The 11,723-nt window shown below is 49.0% G+C and overlaps 1 protein-coding gene across 1 annotated transcript in view; it reads right to left on the bottom strand.

Moving 5' to 3' along the window:
• The window catches only part of LOC119103071 (uncharacterized), a 64,378-nt gene extending 52,674 nt beyond the window's left edge, over nucleotides 1-11,704 (bottom strand). The window contains exons 1-3 of the mRNA XM_037226519.1: nucleotides 11,610-11,704; nucleotides 2,675-2,804; nucleotides 245-459 (exon numbers count right to left, since the gene is read on the bottom strand). Of these exons, the coding sequence (XP_037082414.1) occupies nucleotides 245-459; nucleotides 2,675-2,804; nucleotides 11,610-11,657 (393 nt within the window). The 5' untranslated portion in view covers nucleotides 11,658-11,704. The remainder of the gene's footprint in view (nucleotides 1-244; nucleotides 460-2,674; nucleotides 2,805-11,609) is intronic.
• Between the last annotated feature and the right edge of the window lie 19 nt (nucleotides 11,705-11,723).

Consider the following 11,723-nt stretch of genomic DNA (forward strand, 5'->3'; position numbering starts at 1 on the left):
CATGGGGAGGTGCAGCACAGATCGCCGTCACATGGGGAGTGTGCCAGCACAGATCGCCGTCACATGGGGAGTGTGCAGCACAGATCGCCGTCACATGGGGAGTGTGTAGCACAGATCGCCGTCACATGGGGAGTGTGTAGCACAGATCGCCGTCACATGGGGAGTGTGCAGCACAGATCGCCGTCACATGGGGAGTGTGCAGCACAGATCGTGCGGGCGTGGCAGCCCCTCGTGGCCCACTCACAATGGCGTGCGGCTTGACCGTCAGCCGGCAGTCGAGCTGTACGTCGCTTCCCTCCCTGACGACGACCACGCTGTTGGACAGCTGGCGAAAGTGCGAGTGGTTGCTGCCGGACTGGGCGGCGAGCGTCGAGCCCGGCCGCCAGGCGCGCGGCGTCGTCGACGACGTGACCGTCGGCACCGACGGCGCCTGGGCGACCGACGGCCGGAAGATCACATCTGGCAGCGCACGCGCCGAGGTTAGTTGCAGTCAACGCGGAGCCTCCGCGATGGTAGCATCTCAAGGTTACCAGACGAATGGCAATGGTAACATAGACGAATTGTCCAGGCGAGCCGCGGACGGAATGCCCGGATTAAGAGTGCATCTAAGAAAAACAACTTGATAAAACATGATTTGTTCATCCAGCTCAGATTTCCTCTTCAATATGTCAAAGACATTGTGTGGTAAAAAGTGGATTCAAACTTTTGCGGAGCACACTATCTCTTAAACGGGCCGAGTCTACCAAAGATGTTGCGGTACCACCGGTGTGAGCCCTAGGGTGAACAGGTTCCGCTTGAAAATCCCCACATTGCTGGAATAAAAACATGCGTCGTACAACTGACGTGTCGCACAACAAGCGTGTAAGTGCGTTTGTTTTGCCGCTGAACACCGTATGTAGGTATCTTGCATTCCAAAATAAAACCCCGTTCATGCATAATGTCATGTTTCATGGGTGATTTTCAACACCTCAGCAAGTACTTTTCAACACGCGACCTCCATTATTGGGAGGTCGCGCATTTGAGCCCGGGTTCACACAGCATCCTTCTACCAGTTCCTTATGGAATATGACGAGTTGGTAATGGCCTTCAAGAGGTGTCAAAGCGCATTGAAAACATATTTATTGGACGCTGGTGTGCAAACAGAAAGTGGTAAATAAAAGTAGGAGTAATGCACAAACGTTTTGTTTTGCTCCAGAGCAAGGTGTGCAATTACCTCTCCACCAGGAGTCGAGCACCCCTTAACTCATGTGCTGACCCTCACTCTTACGCTTACTAGTTCGGTACTTCCGTTATGGAGTACCTATGCCACGTACGCTGACGCCAGCAATCACAAATGGAGGTTCCCAATCATGGAACGGGTCACAAAAGCTGTTCACACGTTACAGGCTGACTTTGGAACACAGTGCAGATGCTGCAGCCGCTAGCTGCTGCAAACAGGAGGTGCCACTTTTGACGTCACAGGCGCTCTTTTTGCCTGCAAAGCTCGGGTAAAAAGGGCTCAGAAGTTGTGCAGATAGTCTGCAGCACCCGGCGACCGTATGACCTGCTCCGCGTTCGGTGCAGACTTCAGCCTGCGCTGGACTTTAAGTACCACTTTCGCGCCTTTTTTACCCGCGGTCTGCAGGCCTGCGGGCTTTAATGTAACACTATTGATCTGCTGCCGCTGCCGGCCGCGCATCATGTATCAGATTCTGCAGTTAGCCTTTCACGTGCATAGTGTTCAGGTCGTTCCAGAGCTAAGATCGCTTCGCGCTAAGATCGGATCGCTTTCAGCGCGTTCCACGACATTAAAGGAATTGCGCGCGCGCCTGTGGTGCGCTAAAGTCGGTCTTGAGCGGAATTTCGAGGGCTGCTGCTTGCCCATTATGAAATCCTGCGTGGCCCCTGCATGCCCTAGTAAGGCGCTACCTTTGAAATCAAACGTTTGTTTCTAGTTTCTGGAGATATTTGCGTGCTACGTGACGGGAAAATTGGGCTGGGCGACGAGGCTCGAGACAACTGTGGAGAAAAGCTAGAAGGAAACGGCAGTATTCATGGGTGAACTTGAATAACATCAATTGACACGACGAAAACGGCTCACCTCCACGAAAGAACCAGATATGGTCGTAAGAAATCCATCGTTGAAGTGTTCTTAAAATATATATTTATCGTACCTCTCCAGCATCCCCCAGCTTCGCGAGTTGAACATAATTGCCACCGGTTTCGTAGCCACACACGAGATGTTAGGGGCTGACAGTTCTGTGTACATGTTAAGCTGGTTGGTAGGGACAAACGAGATTATCTGGGCCCACGAAGTAGTAAAGCAGACATCGCACCCATCAGCAGAGGAGCTCCGCGCTATGCTGCAACGGCAGTGCAACTGTTCCGTGCTATGCCATAAAAAGTGGCACTTAGCGTTGCCCGCCATCGAGACAGCTGACCACAGCACACGTCTTGGATCTAGCGGCTTCGTAATGGTCAGACATAATTCTCAGTTTGCCGAGCACCGAATAATCAGCTGGCTCCTAAATCTGCTGTACTCCCCATCGCGAGCTGACTCACGCTCACAGCAAAACGCACTACTGGAACAACACCGGCTCAATACGTCAAATTTGAATTTGTTAGTACTTTGCAGGAGGACAATGCTATACCACAAACAAATTCTGTCGGTCCCAGCGAGTGCCGAATAACTTACTTTGGACCAACTGCTGTGACGGCAACGAAGATGAGATGGCCAGAGACACACCGTAGATGGCCGCTGCAGTGACGGCCACCAGGAGCAGTTTGTCCAGCGTCCTGCGCTGCGGCACCTGCTTGCTGATGCCCTGTAAAGAACGCAAACCTGTCCGGTCAGGCCCGCACCTCTGGGGGGCGTGTGGCCGGGCGCCTCGCTGCTGTCCGACGTCCTGCCCACGTCACAGCGCTGCTCAGCGTCATACTGCTGCCCGACGCCTCGCTGCTGTCCGACGTCCTGCCCGACGTCACAGCGCTGCTCAACGTCATACTGCTGCCCGACGCCTCGCTGCTGCCCGACGCCATGCTACAGTAGCACATTGACATGTTAACATATTACCACATATGGCTCACAATACACCACTGTGACTTCTTGAATGCGGCAGGCGGACGCGCGAGGAACGCGCCGTATGCGGTCGCTTATATCAGAGACCGTGAGTGCAGACAGAAAGAGATAACCGCTGAAGTACTCGCTTGCGTATTACAGCGTCGGCCTGTTTGTGTTACAGTACTGTTGTAAACATTAACGGTTGCCACACGTGTAAGCGTTACCATTTTCTTCTAACGAGTGATCAATTTCTGGGTTTGCCCTCACGCGACGAACAGAAGCAGTGTCACCGACTTCCCTCGTACGGCGAGCATATCTAAAAAACGAAGTTGTCCCCAGATTTCGCCCACATTACAAATTCACTTCCTAGATATATAAATTAAGCACAGCCACCTCTCAGCCCGGCGGGATCCCATGACTTGTAAATCAGTGCCTGCTCTTGGACTGGTGGACTTCGACTTTTAGAAGCAGAAACGCCGCCATAGCTCGATCAGTTAGTGCGTGCTGCCCAGCCCCACATATGACGGTGTGGGTAGGTTTGAGTCTCCCTATTTTTGCCCTCAGCGCGCCACATTTGCCGTTTGCCCCATTTTCTTTTAGGGTCTCATCCGGGCGAGTAGAAGGTTCTTTCGAAGTCTCCTGAGCGTGGGCAATCCGATTGTGGGTATTCCACGTATAGGCCTTCCGGGCATTAAGCCTTTCTGACATAGTTTTTCCGACCCTCATCTTTCCCAGTTCGGGAGACAAGCTCACCGTTGCTGCTTCGTCAGCGGCGAAACTGCTCCGTTGCTTTTTGAGTTACTGGCTCGGGCGAGTGAATGGGCAGCCGTAGAGGACAACAGCCATGCTTCGACAACTTGGATGTATTTTTATGCGTTTGGCCCCCCATTCAGGGATGCTAGTTCACGACTTGACCGGTGTAACGTTTACGTACTGAAACTAGACTTTAAAGCAGTTTAACAATTACGCACTCCCCTATCCTGGATTTTTCTTGTCGACGTTGATTTACAGTGAATGCTAATGCATCGTCCAGTTCAACGACGGCTCACATGTCACATGCATGGGTGCCCGCTTCAAAAGGACCTGGCCTGGAACCCCCCCCCCCCTCCCCCCCCCCTCTGAAAGGAGACCCCATGTTGTTCAGGAAGCCGTCTGGAAAAACCTTTCCTCGACTTATACCTCCTGGCGGCCGCCCCTGCCAGACCCAATAAATTGATGTCGGGAATCCACATCAATGAAAAGTCTCCACCAATCTCTTGATGCACCAGCTAATTGTTATAAATGTTATCATGTGCAGTGTCTTGACCACAAGGGCTATTCATTGAACCATATCCTATGATACTGTATTGTAGCGTGCTTGGTAATATGCTACACCTTTGATCTAGATCCCAGTGATAAACTGATCAGAAGCAATGCTGTCAACCCGATACAAGGCTATACATTATTGATACCCATACTTCCCCCTTTTTGCAAGGTTTACATAGATCATAGACATATATCATAGATCAACATAGATCACATGACACTCTCATTAACAAATCCAAAGTGCGCCTAAAAAAGAGCCACGGTGGTACACGCCATAGGGGAGAAATAAAAGCATTAGGATAACGTTACGTTGAATTCGCCTCATAGTGCGTTGATGTTCGCATATCTTTTGGTCCAAACAGTGTTTCAATCTTTTGCTGCATTTGTTACACAAACGTTTAGTCTGTTGCAAATATTATGGGCACACGCGTTGGAAAAAGGGCGAAAAATAAAAGGTATACTTTCATGGTGGTGAGCAGGGAGTCAAATGACATTTCTCCCGCAGGGTTGGCCACTTTAGATGCAAATTCCGGTCTATTCAGAAGGGTTTAGGGAGAACTGGTAGTGCTAGTGTATGGTAGTAGTAAATGGAACTTCCGGTCTATTCAGAAGGGTTTGGGGAGAGCTGGTAGTACTAGATAAATTGCGCTTGCATGATGTATCAATAACTGACAAGGATAAAAAAGGTTGGAGATTCCCTTTAATGCCAATCATGCTAGATGTATTAGTGACATGAGCGGGTGTCGGCAATTCTTAGTCACCAGCCACCTAACCGCCACAGTGTTCTGGTCGTAGGTTTGCGGCACGAGGCGTGACCGTTTGGGACTGTTTCATGGAGAAGCGGCAGTGTTCCAAACGAGCACAGAAAGGCGCATTCAAATTTTGGTTTGGGTATATAAATACTCAACGATTCGGCACAGAAAAATCCCCAGACCACGAGCGGAATGGAAAAAGTGGAATAGAAAAGTCGAACAAAAAAGTCGAGGGGAAAGATGAAAGGGATAGAAGTCGACAAAGGTGTAATTCAAATGAAAAAGTCAAACGAAGAAAAGTGAAGGTGAATAAAAGTCAACAGGCGTAGTCGCCGAATTGAAAATGTCGAGGAACAAGGAGTATAAGGAGATGAAAGGTGAATCTGGAGCGATTTGATGACACAAGTCAGAGGGGGTAACGCGTATACAGGGTTAAAAGACGAGGCGGAAAAACATTGAAGGACGGCTATTGGACGGCAAGTGCCACCAGACGGCGGGCGTCGTGTTAATCTGTCTTCTGGATAGATAAAGACCTGCAAAAACACGAAAAATAGAGATCCTATCTTTCCTCTTCCAGTTCAATCACCAGATTCCAGCACCACTTCACGGTGCTTTAAGGGCCAATCCGTTCTTTTCGTCAACCAAAAAATTGCCCACGTGAACTATGCGTTCAGACTGCCTTCTAAATGTAAGATGTGATGTCATGAAGCGTTCAAGAATACTTTTTCCGGAACGTCGTCATTTTCGTCCGCCCGCTGGCTACAGCTTGGTATCAGCTGCCAGGCCGACGTTGCCCAGCCCGTGGAGACTGCAACGCCTGGGGTCGAGACTTGTGTTTCCAAGATTTTAGAGTGTGCATGCTCAAAGTTATGCCACATAACTTGTATTAATAGTGGATTACAGTGTTTAAAGATAGTCATTTCAGAAGCGTCATCATTGTCGTCCACTGGTGGGCCACGGCTAAAAGTATTAAACAACGTAATGGGACACATTTTTACAAACTTTGAAATTTTGCAACTTCGGGTCGTTTTCAAACGTTGAAAGCTTACCAATGATCACAAGTTGGCTTTTCCCATCACATCTGATGCCTACCTCAGTATCTTAAAATCTGGAACATTCCCTTTAAAGGTTATATTTCACACTTGAAGAATGGGTTTGGAATGGAATGGAATGGGTTTGTGACGGCAGCAATACCTGGTAGCATCTGGCAGCCAGACCTAAAGAACACCTCGCAACACACGAAAGCTGGCGTCAACCAGCCACTGTGGCCCCTAGCGCTGCGTTGGGTGGTGGATTAGTGAATGGCTTGTTTGTGGGTTGTTTGTCTAGGTAGATTGGTCGTAACAGAAGCTTTGGTGGGCTGTTTGAGATACGCAACGTAGCGGTCGCCAGCTTTCAGGGCAGATTATTAATTTAAAGCGCGACATGCTGTGAAGACTGTCATGTAGCGTCATGAACCTCTTACCGAAATCTGCCAACGACGGTTGACAATGTCAGTAATGTATTAAGACTTATCCTTTCCTGCAGTGCTCTAGTCCTGACATTGATGGCATGTGATGTGCACCGTCGTTACTTTCTTTAATATTTGTGACTGGAAATGCAATTGTATGCGGAAATTAATAAATATCTAGTATTGCTATGAATTAATTGCCAAAGCTTTGTTATTTTTATGGTGAAGACGGTGACGTTGAGCTTCGAAAAATGTTTTTCTTGCTTCAGATTGTCTATGCAATTACTAGTTAACCTTGAAATCATCATTGTGGTGCAACGGCGTTCGTGCTGATGATAGTCCCTTGGCGTTGTTAAATCAGTTCTTACCAGCCATTCATAACCTATAAGTTGTTATCCCATAGGCTTGACAAAGAGCAGTCAACTAATGTGGTACCTTGTGTAATGGCACAGGTCAACATTGTCATCGCTGACACTACCTTAGCGCTGTACAGTGGCATGGTATAATAAACGATGATGCGGTTTTCGTACTGCAATCCCTGCTGCTTTCATAATAAATTCCATCAGTGAAAAGATGGGTCAAGCATGCATTCTTGTATTAACTTCGCATACGACACATGAGTGACCAAAAACACCTGATACAGTACACAAATCACTTTCAGCAAAGGACACAACCAATAAGTGACATCACTTCCTCAACCTGTTCGAAAATCCAGAAAACACAGGGTACAAGAATGCAAACACGTCTTCTGCTTCCACGGCCATGAAACATGCCGCAGCCACCAGGCTACTTCACTCGAAAATATTGTTCACGCAAGTAAGAACATATGAAAGAGAAAAAATATTACGTGTACTCAAGTGTGCACCGCAAACCTGTTGACCTTGCACAACCCTGTAGATATGACAAGTGCATGTAGTTATGGTTATATGGGCAAAGTGCAAAGGGGTGATAAAGCTGCCAGTGTAGACAAGGCTCACGATAAATTTATTATTAATTGCCATCGAAGAAACCAACAGTAATACTTATCCACCTTTCTTAGAATCTAGCATCCCACGCAAGTCGCAGTGACTATGACAATGATGACTCAGAATCAATGGTTGCGTGCATACAAGATTTGTTAAGACAGTCGTATGTGCACCCATAATAATACAGTGCTACATTTTCAGAGTGCTCAAGTGAATGCCAATTCTACAAAACTGCATCATGCGAGCTTATACCGAACATATTCATTAATGAGTTGTGCTGACCTGTCTCTACTGCCTAAATCAGTTGTTGATATAATGACATGAAATGGATCAATTACATGCTGCAATACCTCAATAGGTCCAAAATGTTGGCAAGATCGTAATGAAGAAGCAACTTACTTTTGACCACCCCTATCGCATGGGTGCTGGTGTTTCTTTCAGTTTACCGACATCACTACCTTGTCACGTTCAAATGCAGACGTAAAGGTAGAGGCGGGAATCAATATATCAAATTTTATCAGGAGTCATTAGATTTAAAGGATACCAAAACGATGTTCTCTCTCAGAAGTACAAACCTCGCGCACGCACTCTCCATCACGTCAAGATCAATACAAACCACTGGCACGCACCACCAGTGATCACGCCCATTTCCCGCGCCTGATTCACGATTTTTTACAGCATGTAATTTTTTCGCACAGATTTTTTATTGTAACACCGCATTTCACCGTGAGCTTCCTTCAAAACAATGTCCCAGCCGGGATTCATGGTATTACAACTTAAGAGATTGCGCTGTATGACACGATTTTGTCGTTGTTCAAGTTTCAAACTTTCCTACAACATGTGTTAACTATTTAGTAAAACATTTATCTGAAATAACTGTCATATTTCCCTAATTTTAGAATGCCTTGCGAACCCATAAACCCGTGCAAAGTTCCTGGCTCCGGTACGCAAGGCACCAACCGGGCTGTCTTTAAGAAATACGTCAGTACAAGAAGAAAAAAAACGCCAGCAGGAGAAAAAAGGCAAACCTGCCGTCGCGGACTATGTTTTTATAACAGTCGGGAAAGTGCCGTTCCTTTTCTGTGCTGCATTTTTTGCAGACATCTTTTCATTATATTGACCTATGGTCTAGAAATGAGGATAAATGCCCTGTTGGCGACGAGTTCCGCACAATCTGTATCTGCTCACGCTTACGTTCACGGGACACATTCAGCGGCGAAATCTTACCGACAGCCAATCACCTTCCGCGGATTGTATCGTACGTGCCGCATCATCGCTCTTGCGAATGTATCACTGGCCATGTTATTTTTACCATAAGCAGAAAACCGTCTGTAATATAGCGACAATCCTATGACGTTTCTATGACGACATCAATGCCAAGGTGACTTTGAAACAATTTCCCAATATGCCTTCTCGCACTTTTGCGGGCGTATTACTCAGGAACCAGAGGGTTTCGGGCCTTAAAAAGGGCATGACCGTGAACTGGATCAAAAGGTGCTCAAGATGGCTATTTCAGTTCAAGACTTCAGGTAAAGGTGGAACATACCCCGCAACTAGCCACCGAAATCTCCCCCCCCCCCCCCACACACACACACTGTGCGCGGACAGACTCAGCTGACCTTGATACGGGGCCATGACCGATGTCGCAGGACGTCCACACGGCTGATAAGCATCGCGGCCCAGACGCAACCGCTCTCCAGAGGTCGTTGACCTCGGGCCGGGTGGACGTGAACCGCGGCCGACACGAGGGCACCCCCGCGCTACCTCCCGTGGTAGCAAGTGCACGCTGATTAGAGGCGGTCTGATATCTCTATGGAAGAGGGACCGGAAGAGGGACCTGACAGAGGCCTGACGTGGCAAGAGCTGCTACTTGACGTTAAACGGCGACGAGGCATGACGCCGTTGTTAAACGTGTACATCGCAATGAATGCCTGGGCCCGTGGTCAGTGGTCGAGTGGGAACTAGTACGGATGCACAAGATGCCATCTTGGTCGCTGATCTATTTCTTAGGTTTCTATTTGGTCTCAAATTGTGGGTAAAAGAAATACGCTCTTTCAAAGCCTGTCGTTTTCCCACTTAGTATGATAATCTTCGCTGAAATTCGTTATCAGGCGTGTGTGTGTGTGTGTGTGTGTGTGTGTGTGTGCTTATGGTCTCCACGGACTTAAGATGCACTACTCTGTCCTGGCTGGTGTTCTTTCGTTGGATTAAAAACCTGGTGGTCCAAATATCTTCTGTTTAGAGGTTGTAATCGCTACAACCACCACAGTAGCCAGTAGAGATGAATTCCATCGGTAAAACTCTTGAAAGCAGCGAGGTGATTTCACTCACCAAGCTCTGAGTCTACGAGGTGCGCAATAACATTTCCCTTTGAAACGAACGTGCGTCAGCTGTGTACATCCTCAATGAGCCTTAGGTCACCTCCACCAATGCTCCTCGAGTTTATGCGTTCAGCCAAGAGAGCATGCGTGCGCGCGTGCGTGCGTGCGTGCGAGCGTGCCAAGAGAGCCCTGCTGCGGTACGACGAAAAAGCTCCAGAGCCTTCCACGCGCCCTACTGACGCATATTCACTAGTGATGCAGCGCGGTCGGGCTGTCAGGTGGCCAAATTGCGGCTCAGTTTCGTGCTGCCGGCTGCTGAATGTTGTCGCTGGCGGCTGTTGTCTTCGAGGTGTGCGGAGATAACAACATGGATGAGGAGAGGGTACGCTGGCAAACAGGTAGAAGTCGGGTAAACACGCGCAACTCTGTCACGGGGAGCCCACATCGGCTCCGGTTCAGCGTGACGCTCGGTTCGCTCCGTTAAGCTCGTTCCTTACGCTTACTGCTTCGAAAGTACAGAGATGCGGATTGTGTAAAGCTGATTCGTAAGTACAGAGATGCGGATCGTGTAAAGCCGATTCGTAAGTACAGAGATGCGGATCGTGTAAAGCCGATTCGTAAGTACAGAGATGCGGATCGTGTCAAGCCGATTCGTAAGTACAGAGGTGCGGATCGTGCAAAGCCGATTCGCAGTGACCGGACATTGGGGTAGGCCTTGAGTGAAGCTCACAACGGCGAGCGCAAGCGGAGCGCCCGAGTCCAGTGCGCGGCGACGTGCGCGACATCGTGTGCTCAGTCCAAAGTCAGTCACTCGGGACAAGCCGTTCCAGGGCAATGACCGCTGGGACAGACAGGAGCAGGGCTCGGACATTTCTTTCTGCCTTAAATGCTGCAACAAAAACTTATCTCTAGAAAAGCCTCCGGCGTCATCCCGGCACATGAAAACCTGACGTACTCCGAGTCATTTACTCTAATTCGACATTCTAACCAGCCTGTACTCAGCCCGAATTTTGACATCTAAACCGTTGAAGCAGATGCTTCTCCAATGACGCAAAATTCCTATCCCCCGCGGAATCTCGCCTTCCAAGGGGAACAAGGTTGAAACGAGCGAATAATTTTAGGAACCTGGGTAGCGTTATTTGCTAAATGGAAAAGGTGAGACCATTAGGTAAGACTGTACACCAGTAGGAAATAGCCTTGTTTCCAACATGTCTTACGCGAATTAAGAGTTGGCAAAGTCCTCCATCTCTAACCCGTCTCTCCTCTACCCCCCCCCCCCTCCTCCCGGTCACCCGGCTTGCCTCCAAGTAAAAGCGTTTGAAAGTGCTACCCTGAGCCTGATCCATCCACTTTTGGAAACGCTCCCACGCCTAGGAAATTTCGCCGAATACAATCACAAGTCACAACACCAATGCTTCAGTTTCTACGTGGCTAAGGCTAAACAAAAGCGCATCAATAGCAATTCGTTCTTTTATCTTACTAAACACCTCACCTGTGTGCATCCGGTGGATAGGCATCCACTTTGCTACAAACAGAGAATTCTTGAACAGAAGCAACGTAGCAACAAAGCAACGCCCTTCCCCCGCCTTCCCACGCCCCCCTAGCGGACGGCAGCGGAAATGCCCTGCCCAGCATGAAGCTCCGAGAGGCAGAGGTCACAGCTATTCTTCCCCAGTGGGTATCGGCGCCAGCGGTGAGCGCAGCTGTCCTCGAGCCGCGGTCATGATTTACAGCTGCTTTCCAGCGTGGGCAGGTCGCACTGCCGACGTCACTCACCCTCAGCACGTGCGGCAGCAGAAGCGTGGTCGGCTTGTCCTCGACCATGGCGGCGATCGACTCACACTGACGTGGCGCGCGCGGCCGGCCGGCGCCGCCGCCGCCTCCCGTTAT

This window comes from Pollicipes pollicipes, unplaced genomic scaffold (assembly GCF_011947565.3).
Source record: "Pollicipes pollicipes isolate AB1234 unplaced genomic scaffold, Ppol_2.1 Scaffold_5724;HRSCAF=6776_pilon_pilon_pilon, whole genome shotgun sequence".
Lineage (NCBI taxonomy): Eukaryota > Metazoa > Arthropoda > Thecostraca > Pollicipedomorpha > Pollicipedidae > Pollicipes > Pollicipes pollicipes.